This window comes from Salmo trutta, chromosome 34 (genome assembly GCF_901001165.1).
Source record: "Salmo trutta chromosome 34, fSalTru1.1, whole genome shotgun sequence".
NCBI lineage: Eukaryota > Metazoa > Chordata > Actinopteri > Salmoniformes > Salmonidae > Salmo > Salmo trutta.
The window spans coordinates 23,671,448-23,699,336 of record NC_042990.1 but is presented as its reverse complement, the minus strand read 5'-3'; the positions used below and the strand labels follow the sequence as shown (position 1 = coordinate 23,699,336).

The 27,889-nt window shown below is 44.6% G+C and overlaps 1 protein-coding gene across 1 annotated transcript; it reads left to right on the top strand.

The window, feature by feature from the left end:
• Positions 1-634: 634 nt before the first annotated feature.
• On the top strand, positions 635-27,521 carry trak1b (trafficking protein, kinesin binding 1b). The gene is made up of 16 exons (XM_029732286.1): positions 635-774; positions 957-1,151; positions 10,836-11,029; positions 11,345-11,448; positions 19,576-19,757; positions 21,233-21,363; positions 21,464-21,538; positions 21,636-21,773; positions 21,916-21,992; positions 22,140-22,388; positions 22,611-22,885; positions 24,020-24,138; positions 24,213-24,408; positions 24,688-24,793; positions 25,957-26,088; positions 26,282-27,521. Exons 3-16 carry the CDS (start codon positions 10,862-10,864, stop codon positions 26,979-26,981), a joined length of 2,652 nt encoding a protein of 883 aa, XP_029588146.1. The 5' UTR covers positions 635-774; positions 957-1,151; positions 10,836-10,861; the 3' UTR covers positions 26,982-27,521.
• Positions 27,522-27,889: the final 368 nt, after the last annotated feature.

Here is a 27,889-nt window from a genome sequence, read left to right as displayed (position 1 = left end):
CTCTCTACTCTCTCCATCTGCAGTCTAAAATAGAGTGGTAGGCAAACATGGATATTCTAGTACATCAGCAAAGTACTGCACTAACCTGGTCCCAGATCTGTTTGTGCTGTCTTGCTGTCTTGCCATTGTCACACGCTGTGTGACAATGACCATAGGAGTTGACAAGACAGCACAAACAGATTCATGGACCAGGGTATGAAAGTACAAATAGAAGTAAATAGTATCCAGAGTAGAAGCAGTGTCACTGCAGTAGTTGTTGTGAGTTACTATGTGCCCATGGTCTGTCCATTGCATGTTTGGTGCACTGTCAGCATGTTCTAGTGGTCTACTGATTTATAAAGTGTCTTCTGTCTGTCTCTTTCCCCAACATTTATCTAATCTCTCTTCTTTACCCTTTCAATTTCTCTTTCCAACCCCCCTTCTCTCTCTCTCTCTCTCTCTCTCTCTCTCTCTCTCTCTCTCTCTCACCCCCCCTCTCAGACCCCTCTCTCTCTCAGCCCCCTCTCGCCTTCTCAGGTTCAGACCTCTGCACCTCGCCTTCCTCCTTAGGTACCTGGTAACCCAGATAGAACTCCAGGTCTGTAGGCCCATGGCCCTCCATTCTCTCCCCCAGTGAGAGGTGAGCCACGCTGGCCTCCCCAGCCCCCGCCCTGCCCCCGGACCCAGAGCCAGAGCCAGAGCCCAGCCCGGCCAGCCGAGAGGAGGAGCAGTATGTGAGCCTGCCTGAACCACCCACCCCACCACCACCATGCAGGGATGCTGAGACCCTCACTGGTAGGTGTGTGTGTGTGAGTATGTTTGTAAGTCTGTGTGAGTGTGTATGAATGTGTGTGTGCATCTACTAACAGGAATGAGAAAATAGTTATAGGATGTGATGTGTCTCCTGTTTCTGGCTGTGATACTTTTCTTATTCATAAATAAGTATACAGATTTGACCCCCCCCCCCCCCCCCACAGATGTGTGTAACACTGCTAACCTGCCGGAAGTTGAGATCATCAGTCTGTTGGAGGAGCAGCTGCCGGTGTATCGGTTACGTGCCGACACCGTCTTCGGTTACGACCATGACGACTGGCTACACACACCGCTACTGTCACCAGATGCACGTATCGACCTGACCACAGAACAGATCGAGGAGACGCTCAAATACTTCTGTAAGTGTTTGTGTGTGAGGGCGGTTATGTGTGCAGTATAGTGTAGGGGTTTTGCTCTTCTAATGCTTGGGGAGATGACAGACAGTTTCCACACAGGTTCTAGATCTTCTCTGTTGCATAACTCAGCAAGTATATTAGATCTCTGTGTGTATAATGTATAGTGTATAGGCCGTGGCTCGGGTGGTTGATGTCCTGGAGGGCAGGTAGTTTTCCCCCGGGGATGGGTTGGGCAGACCGCACCACCCTCTGGAGAGCCCTGTGGTTGCGGGTGGTGCAGTTGCCGTACTAGGCAGTGATACAGCCTGACAGGAGGCTCTCAATTGTGCATCTGCCACCTTGCCATGGTTAAATGCTGTGGTTCGTGCTTTCAGTTTTGCACAACAGATTTCACAACATATTAAGTGTGTTCCCTCAGGCCCCTACTCTACTACCACATATCCACAACCCAAAATCCATGTGTACGTGTGTGTATAGTGCGTATGCTATCGTGTGTTTGTATGCATATGTCTGTGCCTATGTTTGTGTTGCTTCACAGTCCCCGCTGTTCCATAAGGTGCATTTTTATCCATTTTTTTAATTCTAATTTTACTGCTTGCATGAGTTGGTGTGTTAGCAGTTGATGTTATTGATGTTATCTGTGTGCCAGTAGTTCAAACAGACAGCTCGGTGCATTCAACATGTCAATACCTCTCACAAATGCAAGTAGTGATGAAGTCAATCTCTCCTCCACTTTGAGCCAGGAGAGATTGACATGCATGTTATTAATGTTAGCTCTCTGTGTACATCCAAGGGCCTGCCGTGCTGCCTTTTTCTGAGCCAATTGCAATTTTCCTTTGTCCCTAATTGTGTCACCTGACCACACGACTGAACAGTAGTCCAGGTGCGACAAAACTATGGCCTGTAGGACCTGCCTTGTTGATAGTGCTGTTAAGAATGCAGAATAGCACTTTATTATGGACAGACTTCTTCCCATCCTAGCTATTGTTGTATCAATATGTTTTGACCGTGACAGTTTACAATCCAGGGTTACACCAAGCAGTTTAGTCTCCTCAACTTGCTCAATTACCACATTATTCATTACATGTTTTAGTTGGTTTAGGGTTTAGTGAATGATTTGTCCCAAATACAATGCTTTTAGTTTTTGAAATATTTACGACTAACTTATTCCTTGCCACCCATTCTGTAACTAAATGCAGCTCTTTGTTAAGTGTTGTAGTTATTTCAGTCGCTGTGGTAGCTGATGTGTGTAGTGTTGAGTCATCCGCATACATAGACATAGTACACTGCCTTTAATCAAAGCTAGTGGAATGTCGTTAGTAAAGATTGAAAAAAGTAAGGGGCCAAAACAGCTGCCCTGGGGAATTCCTGATTCTATCTGAATTTCGTTGAAGAGGCTTCCATTAAAGAACACCCTCTGTGTTCTGTTAGACAGGGAACTCTTTATCCACAATATAGCAGGGGGTGTAAAGCCATAACACATACATTTTTCCAGCAACAGACTATGATCGATAATGTCAATCGCCACACTGAAGTCTAACAAAACAGCCCCAACAATTTTTTCAGCATCAATTTCTCTTAGCCAATCATCAGTCATTTGTGTAAGTGCTGTGCTTGTTGAATGTTCTTCCCTATAAGCGTGCTGAAAGTTTGTTGTCAATTTATTTACTATAAAATAACTTTTGCTTCCCTCCAGGCCTGAGGGCATACACTTTCTAGTAGGCTTAAATTGAAGATATGGCAAATAGGAGTGGCAATATCATACGCTATCATCCAAGTTGTCAGACATCGATATTTTGGGTCCAACTCCCCAGACCTTAATCCCATTGAGAACTTGTAGTCAATCCTCAAGAGGCGGGTGGACAAACAAAACCCCACAAATTCTGACAAATTCCAAGCATTGATTATGCAAGAATGGGCTGCCATCAGTCAGGATGTGGCCCAGAAGTTAATTGACAGCATGCCAGGGCAGATTGCAGAGGTCTTGAAAAAGAAGGGTCAACACTGCAAATATTGACTCTTTGCATCAACTTCATGTAATTGTCAATAAAAGCTTTTGACACTTATGAAAGGCTTGTAATTATACTTCAGTATTCCGTAGTAACATCTGACAAAAATATCTAAAGACACTGAAGCAGCAAACGTTGTGGAAATTAATATTTGTGTCATTCTCAAAACGTTTGGCCACGACTGTACATTTGCCGAAGAATGACAACTCAGTGACACAATGTCTCAACGCAGCCTTATAAGGCTGGGTTGAGGAACCCAAATGATTATAATACAAGCTTTGTTTCCAGAAGGTATCAAAATTGTCAATAAATGCTCCACCCCCATCAAAGTTTCCCATCTCTGGTGTACAGTGTATTCCTGAATCGATATCAAATGGGTCTACACCAGGCCTGGGCAAAGGCCTGCCCGGGGGCCGTATGCGGCCCGCAACTGATTTTGTACGGCCCGCGGAATCTTGCTCAGATCACATAAAGAATTAGCGATTGTAAAGTTTTGAAAAACGTATTTGTTACTCAAATTAAAAGCCCAAGGAATACTCGCCTTTGTGTAATGATTTAATTTAACTCCCACATTTATTTTGAAGGCATGTATAAATAACAACTGCACGAGGACAGACAGTGACTGACAGGCTGACAAACACGTCACAGTTACAAATAGTAGCTAGCTAGAAATTGCACAAAAAATGAGTTTTTCAAAGATTTCAAATAAAAGGAAAGTAGACAATGAATGTAGGGTGTTCCAGCAAGAGTGGACATCTAAATATGTATTTATTGAGGTATCAGGGAAAGCTGTGTGCTTAGTTTGCAAAGTGAGCATCGCTGTCTTGAAAGACTACAACTTGTCCCGACACTTCTAGATGAAGCATGCAGAGAATTATAGGAATATGTCTTCAGAGCAGAGGGCAAGTGCATCGAAATAATTTATTTCTCAGTTGCAAAATGTAACTGCCATCGTTCAAATGAGACCAAGGTGCAGCGGAGGATGTGTTCATCTTCAGGAATTTATTAAAGAAAGAACACGTTAGACAAAAACAAGAAACCGACAGCCAAACAGTCCTGTCAGGTGCAAACACTAAACAGAAACAATTACCCACAAAACCCAAAGGAAAAACATGCTCCTTATGTGTGACTCCCAATCAGCAACAACGAGCTTCAGCTGTGCCTGATTGGGAGCCACACACGGCCCAAAACAAATAAATACAAAAACATAGAGAAAGGAACATAGAACGCCCACCCAATGTAACACCCTGGCCTAACCAAAATAAAGAACAAAAAACCCCTTTCTATGGCCAGGGCGTTACACAAAAGCAGCAAGGACTTTTCACAAAACTGCATTCAACAAACAACCAAATTGCGAGAGCTAGCTATGTACTGTCCCACAAAATTGCTAAACATAGCAAGCCATTCGCTGAGGGCGAATTCATTAAATCATTTTTTATTGACTCTGCAGCAATACTTTGTCCCGACAAGAAAGAGCTGTTTGACAATGTTTCCCTATCAAGACGAACATTGACATGGTGTGTTGAGGACATCACAGAGAATATGGAACAACAGTTGAAAGACAAGGTAAAGGATTTTACCTATTTTTCCTTGGCCCTGGATGAGAGCAGTGATGCACGTGACACGGCGCAGTTGTTGATATTCTTACGAGGCATAACCCCATGAACCCCAGAACCCCATGAACCCCAGAACCCCATGAACCCCATGAACCCCAGAACCCCATGAACCCCAGACTTTGAAATTACCGAGGGGCTTCAGTGCAGTCAATGAAGAACACCACCACAGGGAAAGATTTATTGGAGGAGGTTAATAAGTGTGTGTAAAAGCTGGGACTGAGTTTTGAAAAGTTATCCAGTGTGACCATTGATGGGTGCTCAAACTTGACAGGAAAAAACGTTGGCCTTTTGAAAAGGATACAATATCAAGTAGCTGAGCTGAACCCAGATCAGAAAATGATTTTCCTGCATTGCATTATTCATCAAGAGGTGCTCTGGAAATGTGTTCTGAAAATGAGCCATGTTATGGATACAGTCACTAAAGTGGTAAACTTCCTAAGAGCAACATCTTTAAACCACAGGCAGTTTGTCTCACTGTTGGAAGAGACAGAGTCGGGTCATGCAGATCTCCCCTACCACACAAACGTGAGATGGCTGAGTTTGGGGAAGGTGCATAAAAGGGTGTGGGACCTGAAGTCGGAGATTGCTGAGTTTTTGCAAATGAAAGGAAAATATGTGGATTTCCCTCAACTGCAAGATAAAGAATGGTTGGCTGATTTTGCTTTCACCATAGACATCATGGACCTCATGAATGAACTGAATTCCAAACAACAATGGAAGGGCCTTTTTGTACATCAGATGTACAGCCTTGTCAAATCCTTCAAGTGAAAATGACTCCTCCTGACCCGGCAAGTAGAAGCCAACAATCTGACCCACCTTCTGACACTACTAGTCTGTTCCCTATCAGATGACCAGCGGGAGAAGTATACATCGCTGCTGCGTGCTTTGAACGGTGAGTTTTCTCGTCGTTTTGAGTATTTCAAAGTGTTGGAAAATGACATGCTGTTGGTTTCCTCTCCTTTCACCTTCAATGTGGACAACACTCCCACTGACCTGCAACCTGAGTTCACCTTCAATGTGGATAACCCTCCCACTGACCTGCAACTTGAGCTTATCAATCTTCAGTCTGATGCAGTGATTGGAGAACTATTCAAAACAATGTCACTGACGAGGTTCTATGCATCTCTCGATGAACAAAACTTTCCAAAGATTTGGAGTCATGTTCAGAAGATGTTTGTACTGTTTGGGTCAACCTATGTATGTGAACAGACATTTTCAGTGATGAAATATAACAAGTCAAGACACAGATCATCTCTTACTGACTCTCACCTCTCAGCAATCCTGCGAATAGTGACGTCAGAAACTATACCTGACTTCACTGCTCTAGTCAATGCCCATCAGAGACTTCACTCCTCACACTGATTGAGAAGTTTAAATGTAATGTTGAGTTCTCTCTGTTTCTTGTGTTTTTGTGCATACCCGTTAACAGGAGTTCTGTCCGTGGTGCTGAATGCACAGTGTACTTTTCCCTCCATGTAGTTCATTGCATGTTTAATAATGAAAATACCTCCCAAAAGGAGAACATGGATGTGGTTTATTTCTGTGCATGTTAAAAAAGTAAAATAAGTAGCATATCTGGACGTGATTTACAGTAGATATATCTGTCAACACAGTCATATACATGATGTATAATCCTGTAATATGATTCTGGCCCACGATGGAAAAAAGATATCCTAATGTGGCCCTCCATGGGAAATAATTGCCCAGGCATGGTCTACACCATCAGGGGGAAGTCCAATCAATCATTCCCAGCCTTGTTTTGGTCGTGTGGGATGAGATGTGTGTGTTCAGAGTGTGGATGGAAACTTAACCGTGATTATATAGGTGGATGGATGCTCTTTGTCCTTGGACAGAGAGGGAATACGTGTGTGTGTGTTTGTGTTTACTGTATTGAGATGGCCTGTGGGCATGACTGTGGGTGTGACTGGGAAAGGAGGAGGGTCTGTCCCTGATTTTGCAATCTCTGATTGGTTCCCTCTGTCTTCCTCCCCTCCAATCAGGATGCTATCTCAGCTACAGCTCTCACTCAGCAGTACACTAGAGTGTGTGTGTGTGACTTCCTTACCTAAGTACTGTCACTGTGGAAAGGAGAAGAGGGAGGGAATGAGTGGAAAGAAGGACGAGGAGGATGGAGAGAATAACAGGGGATGGATGTGAGCTGGAGGACTGGTGCTATGAGGAGGGAACTGAGGGTAACACTGGTGTGTGTGTGTGTGTGTGTGTGTGTGTGTGTGTGTGTGTGTGTGTGTGTGTGTGTGTGTGTGTGTCTTTGTTTTTTAGAGAGAGAGAAAGAGGGTGAGAGTTGTGTTAAGTGTAAACCTGTTTTTCAGTTTGTTGTAGAGAGATTGTTAGACCCTATCATTAAGGGATTCAGTTCTGTATTGTGTACAGAGAATGGTGCTTCAGGCTCATATTTGAGATTTGTCTGTAATTTGTTTTAGTGTAGCTTGTTTTCCGCTCATAGTTGACTCTCATGTTGTGGCTCCAGAGAAGTAAAGGTTAGTAAGTGTATAATTAAGCATTGAGGTCCAAGGTATATGTCGTATATGGCCAGTATACCACGTCTAAGGCCTATTCTTACGCAGGACGCAACGCTAAGTGCCTGGATACAGCCCTTAGCCGTGATATATTGGCCATATACCACAAACCCCTGAGGTGCCTTATTGCTGTTATAAACTGGTTACCAACATAATGAGAACAGTAAAAATAAATGTTTTGTCATACCCGTGGAATACGGACTGATATACCGCGGCTTTCAGCCAATCAGCATTCAGGGCTCGAACCACCCAGTTAAAATAATGTTTAATAATGTGTTATAATAGGTTTAAAGAGGAACTGATGGAGCTGTGTGAAGTTGAGCTGGTTCAGTGTGACCTGTCTACCCTCAGGCTCACAAACACTCCCGTACATCATATGTCTCAGTTTCTCAGCGTCTCCATTCATGTTTGTTTTTGTTTTGGTACTTGGTTTAATGACAGAATGTCAGGTTTTAGGAAGTGTCTGTCTATTGGAGGTTGAGGAAGCTAAAGAAGCATTGTATTTTATGGATGCTCTAACTCTCTCTAACTGTAATTTAGTTAGAAGTTTATTGTAAAGCTGGTTGATTTAGAAGAGGCTATGTTTTAGTGAGTTTCTAGGTCAAAACTAATTAAATTGATTATTAGAGTTCTGATCAATATCAGTTTCAGGCCTATTGAGCGCATCAGCTGTGTGCGACATGGAAAATAGTCCCCATAGCTGAACCCTCAGTGTGTTCCAGGAAAAGCATTCCCCAGTAGTGATGCACAGGTTGACTCATAATCTGGGGCAGGTTTAGGGTAATGAAATATTGTGTGGATGAAGGGCGGGTGGCTTGCGGGCGGTCTGAATAAAGAGAAAACAATACCTTAAATCCATAAATGTATCATTTTTGTGTAATAATATATCTATAGGCTACACATTGAGTTTTTTTTCTTATTATTTTAGGCTATCTGGCATTAGTGCGTAAGCCTAAACTTACACGCGCAAAATAGGAAAATATTTTTGGTAATGGGCAAAAAAAGTTAACGTCGATCCATGAAGGCAAAAAGGACAATGTGTCTGAGGTGTTAAGTTTAATTCAATAAGAGAAAAGCTGCACAATGGAGAGTTGAAAATAAAGACAAGGGAGGGCTAGAAAAGTAATGTTTGAGGAAGATTTGGTGTTTATGTTATGTGTGATGAATGTGAGGCGCAATACAAATTTGACAGTCACAAGACGGGGACTTGTTCAGATGGGTTAAATGGAAACTGAAATCTGGACACTGACTGTAGGTCTATAACTTCTCACATAGCCTAAATATTAATTCCTGCAGAATTAAGCATTTCTTTCAGTAAAATTATACACCAAATATATGCAACATTTAGACTGGGAACATGAGTGGAGAAATATGATTTCTTTCAGCATCTTAAGAGAATGTGAATGCAATTAGATACCGTCTGTAGAGGTACTATATTTATCAGCATCATAAAAGATGATAGTATTTCAACCACATGAAATATACATCCAAACTGAAATCTTATCAGAAACATGTTGGGTCGTTTTCACAGCTTTCTATTTCCTTACCACCAGTCAAACTGATGTCATTTTGAAGTTTTGCACAGAAAATCTTTAAATGTTTTGTTTTGTTATTGAATTTTTCTCCCAGGTCCCTAATCGTCTTTGCTCTGCGAAAGAAGCAGAGATGACAGAGAACATTACCCATGGCAACTAGATTAAAGCATTCATTCTATTGATTTCTGACATTATTCTGGTGAGCAAGGGTCTATTAGTGTTCTAGGGCAACATATAATGACAGAAGAGAAGCTGTATGTATCTAATTATAGACAAGTTGACTATCAAATAGTCTACCAAAATGGTGGAAATTATGAGCAGAAACGTACATGTACAGCCTTCAGAAAGTATTCATACCCCTTGACCTTTTCCACATTTGGTTGTGTTACAGCCTGAATTCAAGATGGACTACATTGTTGTTTTTTTCTCACCAATCTACACACAATACCCCATAATGACAAAGTGAAAACATGTTTGTAGAAATGTTTTCATATTTATTAAAAATGAAGTATTCACACTATTGAGTCATTACATGTTAGAATCACCATTGGCAGTGATTACAGCTGTGAGTGTTTCTGGGTAAGTCTCTAAGAGCTTTCCACACCTGGATTGTGCAACATTTCCCCAGTATTATTTTCTAAATTCTTCAAGCTCTGTCAAATTGGTTGTTGATCATTGATCACCATTTTCAGATCTTGCCATAGATTTTCAAGTAGATTTAAGTCAAAACTGTTACTCGACCACTCAGGAACATTTACTGTCTACTTGGTAAGCAACTCCTGTGTAGATTTGGCCTTGTGTTTTAGGTTATTGTCCTGCTGAAAGGTGAATTCATCTCCCAGTGTCTGGTGGAAAGCAGACTGAACCAGGTTTTCATGGAGGACGTTGCCTGTCCTTTTAAAAAATAGATTTTTATTGAATATTTCAAACATACAATCTACTTGCAATGAAGCCGCTCAACGTCTACATCACATTAGTCATTATTCTAACAGACTCCCGAACCAGCGACCCACCAGCCACCGGCTCAACCTCCCAACCGCCAGGCCACCAGCCCTCCAAGACCCCCCCCCCCCCACAGTTCCCCAATAGTATTCCCTTCTTTGCAAGGCATTGTAAAACCTCCCTGGTCTTTGTGGTTGAATCTGGGTTTGAAATTCACTGCTCGTCTGAGGGACCTTACAGATAATTGCATGTGTGGGGTACAGAGATGAGGAAGTTATTAAAAAAATCATGTTATACACTGTTATTGCACACAGAGTAAGCCCATGCAACTTATTATGTAACTTTTAAAGCAAATCTTTATTCCTAAACTTAATTAGGTACGCCATAACAAAGGGGTTGAATACTTATTGACTAAAGACATTTCAGCTTTTCATTTTTTATAAATTTGTAAACGTTTCTGAAAACATTATGCCACTATTACATTATGTGGTATTGTGGGTAGATCCGTGACACAAAATCTCAATATAATCAATTTTAAATTCAGGCTGTAACACAACAAAAAGAGGAAAAAGTCAAGGGGTGTGAATATTTTCTGAAGGCACTATATCTAAATTAGGCAAACAAAAATCCTGCACTCCTGTTAAAAAACAAATTCTTACGTGTCTGACTGTTCTGTATTAGCGGGTTAGTGTCAAGATCGGGCATCAGATTTTCACTTTATCACATATAGTCTCTGATAGTTGGGTGCTTGCGGATTGGTTATTAACAATTGCGGGTGGGTGCGGGTAAACAAACAGCTGACCCGCGCACCACTATTCCCCGGTTCTCACTAGATGGCCATGCTGTAAATGATGAAATGGACAATATCATTCGAATTGATTAGCAAGTAAGTTAGTGTAATTTAGTGTTTGGTTTAGGGGTATGGTTAAGGATATGTTGAGGTTATGGCTGTTGGTTAAAATCAGATTTCAATGTGTTCTTACTCTTCTCTATAAACAGTGTGTGTCAAGTCAGGTGTGTGTATTCTAGCTCCTCTCTCCATCCACAGTGCTATGTGCAGACAGAGTGGGCCAGATGACGAAGACCTACAATGACATCGATGCTGTCACACGTCTGCTGGAGGAGAAAGAGAGGGACCTGGAGTTGGCTGCTCGGATCGGCCAATCCCTGCTCAAGAAGAACAGAACGCTCACAGAGCAGAATGACTACCTGGAGGTACAGGTGGGACACATCACAGAGGAGGTGAGAGAGACATTGGGTCACAGAAGAGCACACGTGCATTTACACACACATGCATTTATAATAACTGAGTTACAAGGGCACTAGTTCCTCATGCATACACCCAGCTCTGGTTTTTGCCAATGTTGCAAAGTTAGGTGTCATTGGTAATTTTTTCTTTCAATACATTTTGGGTATATGAAAGAGTAAACAGAATTTTTTCAGTAGTATAAACGTGACTTTTTAAAGGTCCACTGTTGTAGGTATTTCGTTTTTGATATCAGTAAACAACACAGTGCTAGTGCTGCATCAGCAGCTCAGTGATATCTGTGTTCTCAGGTGGCCCAGCTGCATCATGAGTTGAACCTGAAGGATGAGTTGCTGCAGTTCTACACCAATGCATCAGAGGAGAGTGAAGAGGACTCTACTACTGGCTCACCCACGTTAGTATTGTCTGTGTGCTTACTATTCCTGACTGTCTTTCTCTCTCTGTCTCACTCTCTCACCCCCTCATCTCTCTCTCTGTCTCACTCTCTCACCCCCTCCTCTCTCTCTGTCTCACTCTCTCACCCTCCCCCCCCCCCCTCTCTCTCGCTCTCACCCCTCCTCTTTCTCTCTCCCTGTCTCTCGCTTTATCTCTTTCTCCCTTTCAATTCAATTCAATGGGCTTTATTGGCATGGGAAACATATGTTTACATTGCTAGAGCAAGTGAAATGGATAAACAAAAGTGAAATAAACAATAAAAAGGGAACAGTAAATATTACACTCACACAAGTTCCAAAATAATAGACATTGCAAATGTCATATTATGTCTATATAGTGTTTTAGCGATATGCAATTAGTTAAAGTACAAAAGGTAAAATAAATACATATGGGTTGTATTTACAATGGTGTTTGTTCTTCACTGGTTGCCCTTTTCTTGTGGCAACAGGTCACAAATATTGCTGCTGTGATTGCACGCTGTAGTATTTCACCCAATAAATATGGGAGTTTATCAAAATTTGATTTATTTTCGAATTCTTTGTGGGTCTGTTTAATCTGAGGGATATATGTGTCTCTGATATGGTCATACATTTGGCAGGAGGTTAGGAAGTGCAGCTCAGTTTCTACCTCATTTTGTCTTCTCTTGAGAGCCAGGTCTGCCAACGCCGACCTTTCTCAATAGCAAGGCTATGCTCACTGAGTCTGTACATAGTGATGGATTCTGGGTACTAACTCCTAAACTTGGGATAGGGTTCATTATCAGGTATCCTATTAAAATATTTGGTGCTGAGGTTTAGAGGGTCTACACCAGAAGTTAATTGTTATCTGTAGGAGGAAGAACTCAACGGACACTGAAAGCTTAAATATATTGACCCTCTGGGAAGAATAAACTTGGTTTAAGCTTTCAGAGTATCCGTCGAGTTCTTACTCTAATAATAGAATCTAACAATAGTCAAAGCTTTCCTTAATTTTGGGTCAGTCACAATGGTCAAGTATTCTGCCACTGTGTACTCTCTGTTTAGGGCCAAATAGCATTCTAGTTTGCTCTGTTTTCAATTTGCTCTGTCCAATGTGTCGAGTAATAATCTTTTTGTTTTCTCATGATTTGGTTGGGTCTAATTGTGTTCCTTAGGGGGCTCTTCTCCAGGTTCATCTCTCTGTAGGTGATGGCTTTGTTATGGAAGGTTTGGGAATTGTAATGATGGGCAGGGAGTCAGAAGTAGGTGCAGGTGAAACGTTTTAATAAAACAACAAAACCAAGAACACGACACTAACATAAGGCAGTACGCTGATACACAAGAACAATACCAACTGGTGAGTGAACATGGGAGAGTGACATATAAAGGGGAGGAAATGATGAAGGTAATGGAGTCCATCGTACGCCGGCGGGAGGAGCAGGAGCAGACGTGACAGGAATCGATTCCTTTTAGATGGTTGTATAATTGAATGGCTCTTTTCTGGATTTTGATAATTAGTGGGTATCGGCCTAATTCTGCTCTGAATGCATTCTTTGGTGTATTGCGTTGTACACACATATCCTGTGGCGTTCTGCATTAGCATCGAACTGCCCCCGCGATATGCAACTTTTTAGGGAAGTTAGAAACCAATACACACAGGCAGTTAGAAACGCCAAGACTAGCTTTTTCAAACAGAAATTTGCTTCGTGCAACTCAAACTCTAAAAAGTTCTGGGACATTGTAAAGTCCATGGAGAATAAGAACACCTCCTCCCAACTGCCCACTGCACTGAGGATAGGAAACTCTGTCACCACCGATAAGCCCACTATAATTGAGAATTTCAATAAGCATTTTTCTACGGCTGGCCATGCTTTCCACCTAACTACCCCTACTGCATTCAACAGCACTGCACCCCCCACAGCTACTCGCCCAAGCCTCCCCATTTCTCCTTCTCCCAAATCCATTCAGCTGATGTTCTGAAAGAGCTGCAAAATCTGGACCCCTACAAATCAGCTGGGCTTGACAATCTGGACCCTTTCTCTCTAAAATTATCTGCCGAAATTATTGCAACCCCTATTACTAGCCTGTTCAACCTCTCTTTCGTGTCGTCTGAGATTCCCATAGATTGGAAAGCAGCTGCTGTCATCCCCCTCTTCAAATTGGGGGATGACAAATTGCTACAGACCTATATCCATCCTACCCTGCCTTTCTAAGGTCTTCGAAAGCCAAGTCAACAAACAGATTACCGACTATTTCGAATCCCACCGCACCCTCTCCGCTATGCAATCTGGTTTCAGAGCTGGTCATGGGTGCACCTCAGCCACGCTCAAGGTCCTAAACGACATCGTAACCGCCATCGATAAGAAACAATACTGTGCTGCCGTATTCATTGACCTGGCCAAAGCTTTTGACTCTGTAAATCACCACATCCTCATCGGCAGACTCAGTAGCCTTGGTTTCTCAAACGATTGCGTCGCCTGGTTCACCAACTACTTCTCTGACAGAGTTCAATGTGTCAAATCGGAGGGCCTACTGTCCGGACCTCTGGCAGTCTCTATGGGGGTACCACAGGGTTCAATTCTTGGGCCAACTCTTTTCTCTGTATACATCAATGATGTCGCTCTTGCTGCTGGTGAATCTCTGATCCACCTCTACGCAGACGACACCATTCTGTATACTTCTGGCCATTCTTTGGACACTGTGTTAACAACCCTCCAAACGAGCTTCAATGCCATTCAACTCTCCTTCCGTGGTCTCCAACTGCTCCTAAACACAAGTAAAACTAAATGCATACTCTTCAACCGATCGCTGCCTGCACCTGGCCGCCTGTCCAGCATCACTTCTCTGGACGGTTCTAACTTAGAATTTGTGGACAACTACAAATACCTAGGTGTCTGGTTAGACTGTAAACTCTCCTTCCAGACTCACATCAATCATCTCCAATCCAAAGTTAAATCTAGAATTGGCTTCCTATTTCGCAACAAAGCATCCTTCACTCATGCTGCCAAACATACCCTCGTAAAACTGACCATCCTACCAATCCTCGACTTCGGCGATGTCATTTATAAAATAGCCTCCAATACCCTACTCAACAAGCTGGATGCAGTCTATCACAGTGCCATCCATTTTGTCACCAAAGCCCCATATACTACCCACCACTACGACCTGTACGCTCTCGTTGGCTGGCCTTCGCTTCATAATCGTCACCAAACACATTGGCTCCAGGTCATCTACAAGACCCTGCTAGGTAAAGTCCCCCCTTATCTCTGCTCACTGGTCACCATAGCAGCACCCACCTGTAGCACGCGCTCCAGCAGGTATATCTCTCTGGTCACCCCTAAAGCCAACTCCTCCTTTGGTCGTCTCTCCTTCCAGTTCTCTGCTGCCAATGACTGGAACGAACTACAAAAATCTCTGAAACTGGAAACACTTATCTCCCTCACTAGCTTTAAGCACCAGCTATCAGAGCAGCTCCCAGATCACTGCACCTGTACATAGCCCATCTATAATTTAGCCCAAACTACTACCTCTTCCCCTACTGTATTTATTTATTTTATTTATTTTGCTCCTTTGCACCATATTATTTATATTTTAACTTTGAACTTTCTTCAAACTACAAATCTACCATTCCAGTGTTTTACTTGCTATACTTTATTTACTTTGCCACCATGGCCTTTTTTGCCTTTACCTCCCTTATCTCACATCATTTGCTCACATTGTATATAGTCTTATTTTTTTCTACTGCATCATTGATTGTATGTTGTTTTACTCCATGTGTAACTCTGTGTTTTTGTATGTTGTCGAACTGCTTTGCTTTATCTTGGCCAGGTCGCAATTGTAAATGAGAACTTGTTCTCAACTAGCCTACCTGGTTAAATAAAGGTGAAATAAATAAAATAAAAAACACAGAGGATATTTTTGCAGGATTCTGCATGCAGAGTCTCAATTTGGTGTTTTTCCCATTTTGTGAATTCTTGGTTGGTGAGCGGACCCCAGACCTCACAACCATAAAGGGCAAAGGGTTCTATAAGTGATTAAAATATTTTTAGCCAGATCCTAATTGGTATGTCAAATTTTATGTTCCTTTTGATGGTATAGAAGGCCCTTCTTGCCTTGTCTCTTACCTGTGGTGCTGATGTTTAGGCCAAGGTATGTATAGTTTTTTGTGTGCTTTTGAGCAACAGTGTCTAGATGGAATTTGTATTTGTGGTCCTGGCAACTGGACCTGTTTTGGAACACCATTATTTTTGTCTTACTGAGATTTACTGTCAGCGACCAGGTCTGACAGAATCTGTGCAGAAGATCTAGGTGCTGCTCACTGCTCTCCTTGGATGGGGACAGAAGCACCAGATCATCAGCAAACAGTAAACATTTTACTTCAGATTCTAGTAGGATGAGGTCGGGTGCTGCAGACTGTTCTAGTGTCCTCGCCAATTCGTTGATATGTATGTTAAAGAGGGAGGGGCTTAAGCTGCATCCCTGTCTCACCCCACGGCCCTGTGGAAAGAAATGTGTGTGTTTTTTGCCAATTTTATCCACACACTTGTTGTTTGTCTACATGGATTTTATATGTTTTTCCTCCAACACCGCTTTCCATCAATTGTATAGCAGGCCCTCATGCCAAATTGAGTCAAAAGCTTTTTTGAAGTCAACAAAGCATGAGAAGACTTTGCCTTTGTTTTGGTTTGTTTGTCAATTAGGGTATGCAGGGTGAATACGTGGTCTGTCGTACAGTAATTTGGTAATAAGCCAATTTGACATTTGCTCAGTACATTGTTTTCACTTAGGAAATGTACAAGTCTGCTGTTATTGATAATACAGAGGATTTTCCCAAGGTTGCTGTTGACGCATATCCCACGGTAGTTATTGGGGTCAAATTTGTCTCCACTTTTGTGGATTAGGGTTATCAGTCCTTGGTTCCAAATGCTGATGATGATGTTAAAGAGTTTAAGTATAGCCAATTGGAATTTGTGGTCTGTATATTTTATCATTTTATGTAGGATACCATCAACACCACATGCCTTTTTGGGTTGGAGGGTTTGTATTTTGTCCTGTAGCTCATTCAATGTAATTTGAGAATCCAGTGAGTTCTGGTAGTCTTTAATAGCTGATTCTAAGATTTGTAATTGATCATATATAGATGTTTTTGCTGTTTGTACTTTGTTATAGAGCCAAAAATATTGTACAAGTGGTTTATCCATACATCTCTGTTTTGGACAGATAACTCTTCATGTTGTTGTTTGTTTAGTGTTTTCCAATTTTTTCAGAAGTGGTGTAATGCTCGGGCGTCGTGGGTGAGGAATCAAACGCAGGAAGCAGCGAGTACAGGGTAGTGGCTTTTAATGGGCCAAGAGGCGAACAAACACAAGCCACCCCAAACAGCGATAAGCGCGCACACAAAGCAAAGTGCCCCAAACACAGGGGAAAACACAGTCGGCGCAAAACCAACGTACAAGCGCAAACACAAGCAACAACAGAATAAACAATCCCGCACAAAGAGAAGGCGGGCCAGCTAATAATTATAGCCCCGCTAATCACCCCCACTACGAACAGGTGCAAACAATCACAAAAGGGGGGAAAACAAAAAGGGAATCAGTGGCAGCTAGTAGGCCGGTGACGACGACCGCCGAGCGCCACCCGAGCAGGAGGGGGCGCCACCTTCGGTGGGAATCGTGACAAGTGGTTAGATTCTATGGATTCTTCAATGACATTGAGCTAATTTCTGACGTGCTGTTCCTTCTTTTTCGGTACTTTATTTCTGTATTGTTTTAGTGATTCCCCATAGTGAAGGCGTAGGCTCAGGTTTTCTGGGTCTCTATGTTTTTGGTTGGATGGGTTTCTCATTTTATTTCTTAGGTTTTTGCATTCTTCATCAATCCATTTGTCATTGTTGTTCATTTTCTTAGGTAGTCTGCTTAAAATGTTTAGATTTTATAGGGAAGCTGAGAGGTCAAGTGTACTGTTTAGGCTTTCTACTGCCAAGTTTGCACCTTCACTATTACAGTGAAGTGTTTTGTCCAGAAAGTTGTCTAAAAGGGATTGAATTTGTTGTTGCCTAATTGTTTTTTGATAGGTTTCCACACTACTTTCCTTCCATCTATAGCATTTCTTAATATTGTGCAGTTCCTTTGGCTTTGATGCCTCATGATTGAGTATTGGTCTGTTCAGGTAGACTGTGATTTTGCTGTGATCTGATAGGGGTGTCAGTGGGTTGACTGTGAACGCTCTGAGAGACTCTGGGTTGAGGTCAGTGATAAAGTAGTCTACAGTACTCCTGCCAAAAGATGAGCTATAGGTGTACCAACCATAGGAGTCTCCTCGAAGCCTACCATTGATTATGTACAGACCCAGTGTGCGACAGAGCTGCAGGAGTTGTGACCCGTTTTTGTTGGTTGTTTTGTCATAGTTTGGGGGGGAATATTGTCACCTCCGGGTAGGTGTTTGTCCCCCTATGTGCTGAGAGTGTCAGGTTCTTGTCCAGTTCTGGCATTTAGGTCGCCACAGACTAGTATATGTCCCTGGGCCTGGAAATGGTTCATCTCCCCATCTAGGATGGAGAAGCTGTCATCGTTAAAGTATGGGGAGAGATACTGTAGGTAGCACACATGAGGACATTTTTCTCTGTTGAGATCATTTCCTTATTAATTTCGAGCCAGATGTAAACTGTTCCTGTTTTGACTAATTTAATAGAGTGAGTTAGGTCTGCTCTATACCAAATTAAGCTAATTTGGTTAGTTTGGGGTGGTCTTAGCTGGTGAAGCTGTGGTCTGGGTGTAGGTTCTCTTGGCGTGGGTTCTCTCGATGCAGGTCCTTCAGGAGGGGGTCTTGCAGGTCTGGGAGGGTGTCTCGCTGGTCTGGGTAAGATGCCCGTTGCTCTGTTGCTCGTGTGTGAGGTGTTGCGGCTACGGTTGAGGGTGACGTCCTCCAGGGTCCTGGCAAAAGTTGGGATTGCTGCCTTGTAGAGGTGGACCTGGTCATAAAGGCTGTTCAAGTCTAGGGTGGAGTGGTGTGCCAGGTAGACATTAGGTTTTGAGGCACAGTCCCGGGAAATGCTTGCATTCACCCGCTGTATGGTGCAAAGGCGATTTTCTTTTCCTGGTACTGTAGCAGGGTGGAGATGACCACTTGTGCATTGGGGAAAGTGGAAGAAGCTTTTTCAATCACTCCCTTGAGTGCTGTGGCCACCCATTCCTGCTGGGCCCTCAGGTCATTTGTGCCCGTGTGAATTATGATGTGGCTGGGGGACCCTAGTCTGTCCTCTGACAACACTCCAGGGCATGCCTAGTGTTTGGACACCAGAATTTAGCCACTTGGTGTTTGGGAAAACATTTATTCTCTTTAATGTATTTGCCATTTGAGTCAATGAGGAGCACAATTTCTTGCTTTTGGGTGTCCTCAGTGGATGCGTGGGGGTTGTCAGGAGAGCTATCGGGAGAGCTGACAGGGGGTCTGTTAAGAGAGGGACTTCAAAGGCCTCTGCATTTGGGTGGGGGAGGCTGTGAAACTGCTGCCATTGTTGGGCTCAAGACTTTTCACACCTCTCATTTCACACTTCAGTGCTAATTGAAGTTGCAGACAGGTCAGTTCTGTCCTAGCAGCTTGGTAGCTTAGTAGCCTTATTTATTAAGCTTTATATAACAAAATTACCTAGAGATTATTGTCTTATACTTTTTGACTTTAAAAGTAGGTTCAGACTGAACATTACTCACCCAGTTTTGTGTTGGATGGTGTTTCCAGGTTTCTGCTGTGTTTCTTCTGCAGGTTTTGGTTTGTTAGACGTTTTTTTTGTTGATAATCCTTTTTTGATAGTCCTTGGTAGTAAGAATCCATTCAGGTAATTTTGTCCAACATCAAGGAATTTTTATTTGAAGGTTTTGATGTAGAGGGTAGTAACCTGTATAAGTCCTTGCAAAAAAATTGAAGTTTATCCACATTTATCCAACTATAATTCTATTTTTTTCAGAAGAACTCAGGAGCCCTTGAGCTCATGATCCATACCACCTGAGCTTCTCTTTCTCCCTCTTTCTCTCGCTCTCTCTCTTTCTCACTCTCTCGCTTTCTCTCTCTCTCTGTCTCTCTCTCTCTCTCTCTCTCTCTCTCTCTCCCTCTCCCGCTCTCTCTACATCTAGGAGTAAGCGGAGTAAGCTGCTGGGTGTATCAGGGTTTGGAGCTGACTCTATGCAGAGGAAACTCAGAGATCTGGAGGAAGAGAACCTATCTCTTCGCTCAGAGGCCTGTAATCTGAAGACTGAGACTGAGACCTACGAGGAGAAGGAACAACAGCTGGTCAACGACTGTGTTAAAGAACTCAGTGAGTGGAGGAGTATTATTCTCTTATACTCTTTCTTTCCTCATGATCCATACCTCCTGAGCTTCTCTCTCTTCCTCTCTCTCTCTCTCTCTCTCTCTCTCTCTCTCTCTTCTCTCTCTCTTCCTCTCTCTCTTCCTCTCTCTCTCTCTCTTCCTCTCTCTCTCTCTTCTCTCTCTCTCTCTCTCTCTCTCTCTCTCTCTCTCTCTCTCTCTCTCTCTCTCTCTCTCTCCCTCTCTCTCTCTTTCTCTCTCTCTATGCTCTCCTTCCTTTTCTATCGATTAAAATATACTTCACTGGCATTGAATGCCTCTATTGGCATGGATTTAAAAGAATGTTGCCAGAGCAGCTAATGAATCCCCCCTCTCCCCTCTCCTGTCTCCAGGACAGTCCAGTCTGCAGATGAACCCCTAATGAATCCCCCCTCTCCCCTCTCCTGTCTCCAGGACAGTCCAGTCTGCAGATGAACCCCTAATGAATCTCCCCTCTCCTGTCTCCAGGACAGTCCAGTCTGCAGATGAACCCCTAATGAATCCCCCCTCTCCCGTCTCCAGGACAGTCCAGTCTGCAGATTAACCCCTAATGAATCTCCCCTCTCCCCTCTCCTGTCTCCAGGACAGTCCAGTCTGCAGATGAACCCCTAATGAATCCCCCTCTCCTGTCTCCAGGACAGTCCAGTCTGCAGATGAACCCCTAATGAATCTCCCCTCTCCTGTCTCCAGGACAGTCCAGTCTGCAGATGAACCCCTAATGAATCCCCCCTCTCCCCTCTCCTGTCTCCAGGACAGTCCAGTCTGCAGATGAACCCCTAATGAATCTCCCCTCTCCTCTCTCCTGTCTCCAGGACAGTCCAGTCTGCAGATGAACCCCTAATGAATCTCCCCTCTCCCCTCTCCTGTCTCCAGGACAGTCCAGTCTGCAGATGAACCCCTAATGAATCCCCCTCTCCTGTCTCCAGGACAGTCCAGTCTGCAGATGAACCCCTAATGAATCTCCCCTCTCCTATCTCCAGGACAGTCCAGTCTGCAGATGAACCCCTAATGAATCTCCCCTCTCCTCTCTCCTGTCTCCAGGACAGTCCAGTCTGCAGATGAACCCCTAATGAATCTCCCCTCTCCTATCTCCAGGACAGTCCAGTCTGCAGATGAACCCCTAATGAATCTCCCCTCTCCTCTCTCCTGTCTCCAGGACAGTCCAGTCTGCAGATGAACCCCTAATGAATCCCCCTCTCCTGTCTCCAGGACAGTCCAGTCTGCAGATGAACCCCTAATGAATCTCCCCTCTCCTGTCTCCAGGACAGTCCAGTCTGCAGATGAACCCCTAATGAATCCCCCCTCTCCCCTCTCCTGTCTCCAGGACAGTCCAGTCTGCAGATGAACCCCTAATGAATCTCCCCTCTCCCCTCTCCTGTCTCCAGGACAGTCCAGTCTGCAGATGAACCCCTAATGAATCTCCCCTCTCCTCTCTCCTGTCTCCAGGACAGTCCAGTCTGCAGATAAACACCATAGCGGAGGAGTTGGCTCGGAAGACCGAGGACGCCATGCGACAGCAGGAGGAGATCACACACCTGCTCTCTCAGATAGTTGACCTACAGAAGAAAGCCAAGTCGGTGAGAGACGCATACGCATGCTTTACACTCAGTTCTACACTGCACGCAATGTGGTATATGCTCAGTACAATACTCTCTTTGTGTGTGTGTGTTTCTTCAGTACGCAGTGGAGAATGAGGAGCTCTCTCAGCACCTAGGGGCAGCTAAAGATGCCCAGAGACAACTCACAGTCGAGGTTAGACATCCTACCCCTTTGCCAACCTACACCTCATGAATACTTTACCAATGAGAAAAAGTAATCAAGCCTGCTCTCTTTTGTTCCTTCTCTCTAGCTAACAGATTTGGATGATAAGTATTCAGAGTGTATAGAGATGCTCCATGAGGCTCAGGAAGAGCTGAAGTACTTGAGGAACAGAAACCATCCTGCTGGAACACCACGTAGATTCCACCCTCTGGGTCTCTACCCTATGGTATGTGTGGTAGGGGTTATCACAACATACACTCTCAAAGAGTGATCTCCTTTTGAGAGTGTAGGTGCGTATCATAGAGCTGATGGTGTGTGTGTGTCTATGCTGTGTGTGTGTGTGTGTGTATGCTGTGTGTGTACGGCAGGACTCCCTGGCAGCAGAGATAGAGGGGACGATGAGGAAGGAGATGAGTCTGGACGACCCTGAGTGCGAGGAACAGAAGTACACATGCTTCTATTAGTTTATAACACTCTTCTAATCTTTCTCAATACTATCTAGTAACATAAACTCACCTATACTCATAATATATACTCATAGCTACCATACATGCCTACACTCATGCCTATTTCATTTCATGTGCGTGAACAGGGTGCACCACAAGCGTGTGTTTGAGACAGTGAAGAACATCAACCAGATGGTCCGACAGCGTTCTCCAATCCCGTCCAACGCCAACATCCCGGGATCCAATCAGGCGTCGTCTCTTAGCTCCGCTCACTCAAGTGGCAGGACCACGCCCATGGCTGGTAGCATTAGCTGGGATGTCAGAGGTGACGGCGTCGCCCTTGACAACCGACAACAGAGCATGCTCATGGAGTCAGCAGCAGACAATCAGGACAGGTAAGTCGTGCATACCTGAAGCTGTGATTGTTCCAGCCTGTCTTTGACACAGTATAGTTGTACAGTTTACCAGATCTCGCCTGAAGAAATGTTTAAAATCTAACAAACCATATTAAAATGAAATTAGAGCAATCTTTTCATATTCACCAGGTACATTTTTTTAAATGGTCAATTTCTGTGCATCAGTCTAGTAATATTTATGTATTTCTGTTTGGGCTTTAGTGTGGACGCCCGTGCTAAGAAAGCAGCTGGTGTTGAGGACCTGAGGCTGGCGTTACGCCGCCTGTCCCTGCGTCGCCAGAACAATCTGAGCGAGAGACGCTTCTTCGAGGAGGAGAGAGGAAGGAGGAGAGGTGGAGGAGGAGTTGCGCAGGATGGGGGGGGGCAGGGGGGCGGGATGACCCCCTCAGATAGCATCATGTCTCTGGGGTCATTACACCTGTGGGCCTCCCGACCATACCTCCCCGACAAACTACAGATCGTTAAACCCCTGGAAGGTGAGGGAGAGAAGGAGAGGGGGATGAGGGGAGAGGAGAAGAGAAAGGTGGGGTGGAGGAGAGAGAGGGAGAGGGAAGAGAGGGAGGGGCTGGCCAAGCCGTGGGAGAGAGGTAGGGAATGGCAGCGAGATGTGGAAGGAGGGAGAGAGGTAGAGAGAGAAGGAGAGGGAGAGGGAAGGGATGGGGAAAAGAGTGGAGGAGAGAGGGAGAGAGGGAGAAGAAGTTGGAGCAGGAAGAGGGGGTTGGATAGAGAGAGGGAGCGAGGGAGGAGATGGGCTAGAGAGGTAGAACAGGGGAGAGAGACAGAAGAAGGAATAGAAAGAGGAGAGCGTCCTGTATCTTTAATGTTGTTTAACTCCTTCTGGTCTCTGATGCATCACCATCGTAAGTCAGGCCTCTCCACCTCACAACACTCCTACTATAGAGACCCTCAGCCTAGAGGCTGGCTGGGGATAACCTAAAAATATAAGTTTAATCATGAGCAGTGTGGTGTTTGGTCGTGCTGCTTCTACCCTCTGCTGGTGAGGGGAGAAACATACAACATGATAACATTTTGATGTAACGTTAATGTTTTAGTCAACTTTACCACCCCCTAAATATGTTAGATATCTGAGTCTAACTCTTTATTTTGTCTTTAGTTTACCATTCCATCTGTTTTGGTGGGCTTTTTTTTCCTCTGCTACTTTCTATCTTGTTATAATACTTTCATTTCTGTCATGTCATTTACTCATTTTAATGAAATCCTTTGTTCATTTTTCATCTTCTGTTTAACTCAACTTTTACTCTGCATCTTCAATAAAAACCTGATCTCATTCTCTTCTTTTGCTCTCTTTATTCTTTCACTTCTGTTTCCTGTTTTTAGCTGTGTGTGTTTTTTCATTTTCTCTGCAGCGTCCCTAGCTTTGTGTTGGGCTTTACTGTTATGGCTTTAACCATAGTCTACAGTTGAGATGTTTTCATGCAGTATTATAAAACACACCCACTTTCCTCACGTCTCTCAAATGTTTAACCATGTATAGCAAATTGTGAAAATGTATGTGTGTGTGTGTGTGTGTGTGTGTGTGTGTGCCTGTGCTTGAGTGTATTATTTTTCCCTCACCCTTTGCATTTCCCTCTTGGTCCTGTCCTCTCCAGGCTCTGCGACCCTTCACCACTGGCAGCAGTTGGCTCAGCCCCACTTAGGAGTGATCCTGGATGCTAGACCTGGGGTTGTACCTAAAGGCTTCAGGCCTCTGGAACTAGAGCTGGAACAGGTACGTGTGTGTGTGTGTGTGTTTCCCATGGGTGTGTGTGTATATGGAATAACCTGTGCGTTTGGGTGTTGCAGGTGTATCCATGGGGTGGTTTCGAGGAGGATGAACCAGGAGAGCAGTACTTCCAGAGTCTCCCCACCTCCTCAGCCTCCGCCTCCCCCGCCCTCCCCCCTCAGCCTCACCCTCCTCACCCCTCTACCCCCCCCAGCCACCTCGCCTCACCCTCAACCCCCTCTCCCTCCCCTCACCTAAGCAACACTGATCCTGCAGGTATGTTTCTATATGCACATACAGATACTATGATATATGCTACAAGAACATGTTAGATACTAAGAATACTTAACCATTTATATTCAAAGTGATATAGAGAGAGCGATTCAAAAGACAGAGAGAGCGATAGAAATAGAGAAACAGAAAGTGGTTCAGTGGTTCACTGAATGGTTGAGTGGTTCACTGAGTGGTTCAGTGGTTCACTGCCACTTTTCCAGCCAGGAAAGGTAGAGGAGAACAGATAGACTATTCTGTGTGTTTGTGTCTTTGTATTTTCAGCGGTGTACTACCCAGGTAAATGCATGGCCCATACCAGCTCTACCTACACCTTCACTACCTGTCGTATCCTACACCCAACTGACGAGCTGACCCGCGTCACACCCAGGTACAGAGACAAACTATACACCTACCTCTCCTCCTTCTCTACCACCATACACCTACCTCTCCTCCTTCTCTACCACCATACACCTACCTCTCCTCCTTCTCTACCACCATACACCTACCTCTCCTCCTTCTCTACCACCATATACCTACCTCTCCTCCTTCTCTACCACCATACACCTACCTCTCCTCATTCTCTACCACCATACACCTACCTCTCCTCCTTCTCTACCACCATACACCTACCTCTCCTCCTTCTCTACCACCATACACCTACCTCTCCTCCTTCTCTACCACCATACACCTACCTCTCCTCCTTCTCTACCACCATACACCTACCTCTCCTCCTTCTCTACCACCATACACCCACCTCTCCTCCTTCTCTACCACCATACACCTACCTCTCCTCCTTCTCTACCACCATACACCTACCTCTTCTCCTTCTCTACCAACATACACCTACCTCTCCTCCTTCTCTACCAACATACACCTACCTCTCCTCCTTCTCTACCACCATACACCTACCTCTCCTCCTTCTCTACCACCATACACCTACCTCTCCTCCTTCTCTACCACCATACACCTACCTCTCCTCATTCTCTACCACCATCCACCTCCCTGTCCTCCTTCTCTACCACCATATACCTACCTTTTTTCCTTCTCTACCACCATACGCCCCTCTCTCCTCCTTCTCTACCACCATACACCTACCTCTCCTCCTTCTCTACCACCATACACCTACCTCTCCTCCTTCTCTACAACCATACACCTACCTCTCCTCCTTCTCTACCACCATACACCCCTCTCCTCCTTCTCTACCACCATACACCTACCTCTCCTCCTTCTCTACAACCATACACCTACCTCTCCTCCTTCTCTACCACCATACACCTACCTCTCCTCCTTCTCTACCACCATACACCCCTCTCTCCTCCTTCTCTACCACCATACACCTACCTCTCCTCCTTCTCTACCACCATACACCTCCCTGTCCTCATTCTCTACCACCATACTCCTCCTCCCTCTTCTCTCTACAGTGTACACTTGTTCACTGTCCACACGTTATCTAATAGATCAAAATTGTTGCAGTGTGCAGTCTCAATGTTCTCTGTTCTTTCTCTGCCCGTCTTTTTCAAATGGTGTTGTTCTCCCTTCCCTCCTCTCCAGTGTTAACCCCGGCATGTCCTCGTCATCCTGTGTGATGACATCATCTATCCTGGCCACTCCCGCTGCCACGCCCTGTCACACACCCCGCAGGATGAGTCTACTACGACCCTCTGAGTCCTCTACCAACCTCAGGTACACACACACACACACACACACACACACACACACACACACACACACACACACACACACACACACACACACACAATATATAAAACTTGATAGATTGACTCTAGCTACTACGTCTCATTCCCAGGACTTTGTGTGTGTGTGTGTGTGTGTGTGTGCACCTGCCCGTGTGTGTATATGATTTCCCCTTCTTCAGGGAAGCCACACGTACCACCAGTACCTCTCTGGGATTAGTGCGTCTTCTGCAGGAGAGAGGCATCTCTGCAGCCATGTACCACCACCAGACCCAGGGCTGGGACAGGGCTGGCGGGCCCGGAGTGGGGAGCGGAGGGGTGCTATTCAGTACATCTATCACCCCTAACCTCCACCCAGCCCCCCACCCCGACTCCCTCCGCCCCTCCACTCCCCCCAACTCCCCCACAGGACACGACCCCCCATCCTCGGGGACCAACACCCCCGCGGGCTTCGACTTCAAGTCTCCTTCCTATGACAACTTCCTGGCCTCCAAGCCAGCACGGTCCATTCTGAAGGAAGTAGCGGGGGGGATTGGGAGCAGCCGGAGCAGGAGGCAGCAGAGGGGGAGAGACTGTGAGAGCCAGACAGATGTTAGCGTCACAGTTCATAACCTCAACCTGGTGGACAAGGTGAGGCGCCTGGGTGTGGCTGGGTGTCCTCCAGGATCAGGGGGTGTAACCGGGGGACCAAGCCCCCTCCTGGGGCCTCTGGGTGGGCTACGGAGGCCCGGGTCGCCCTTTGGACCAGAGGGGATGAGGAGGAACAGGAGTTATCCAGCTATGGTAGGGGCCAGTATGGCGATGAAGGGCCCGGGGCCCCAGGAGGACTCAGAACTACTCCTGCCTCCTAACAAAATGCATAAAGAGAAGAGCCTCAAGTAGAGTCTGGGACCTCTGGCCTCTAACCCCTGACCCCTAATATTAACACTAACCAACTAGTTTCCCCAGGAGACTGAACTTCTTACTTGTTACTTACCTGTTAGACCTCTGGTACTATAGCTAGTTTTTCAAAATCCTACAAACTATTGGTACTCCTGGTCTAGCTATTGACAAATGACAACCAGTCACCTGACAACCAGTCATCAGCTACTGACAATGAATTGGTCTTCTTGTTCTATCCGATGCTTATCCTTCCAGCTCCAAAACCAAATGGCTACCCTGCTGTCTGCTACTGTTTAACCAGCTACCAAACTAGTACTAACAATAAACAATGATCTTCCATAATAGCTCAAACTTTTCCTCTCTAGCCCTTGAACACAACTACTTCTCCCTGCTGTAGTCAATGAAATGACATTGAACCAATGTGGAATAGACATTGAATTGATGTCTGCGCCCAGTGGGGGGGTAAGCTCCTCACATGTAGACTAAGCCTACTGTATGTAGTTCAAATAAAATTGTATTTGTCACATGCTTTGTAAACAACAGGTGTAGACTAACAGTGAAAGTTTTACTAAAGGGCCCTTCCCAACAATGCAGAGAGAGAAATAAGTAATAATTACACAAGGAATAAATCCACAATGAGTAGCGATAACTTGGCTTTATACACAGGGTACCAGTACCGAGTCCATGTGCAGGGGTACGAGGTAACTGAGGTAGATATGTACATATAGGTTGGGATAAAGTAACAGATAATAAACAGTAGCAGCAGAGTATGTGATGAGTTAAAGTTAGTGCAAAAAGGGTCAATGCAGATAGTCTGGGCAGCTATTGGTTAACTATTTAACTAATTATTTACCAGTCTTATGGCTTGGGGGTGGAATCTGTTCAGGATCCTGTTTGTTTCAGACTTT

Coding starts and splice junctions, on each gene's coding strand:
- trak1b (XM_029732286.1), top strand. CDS start 10,862: ATGACGAAGACCTACAATGACATCGATGCTGTCACACGTCTGCTGGAG. Junction 11,030..11,344: donor TGGGACACATCACAGAGGAG/GTGAGAGAGACA, acceptor CTGTGTTCTCAG/GTGGCCCAGCTGCATCATGA. Junction 21,539..21,635: donor AGAGACAACTCACAGTCGAG/GTTAGACATCCT, acceptor CCTTCTCTCTAG/CTAACAGATTTGGATGATAA.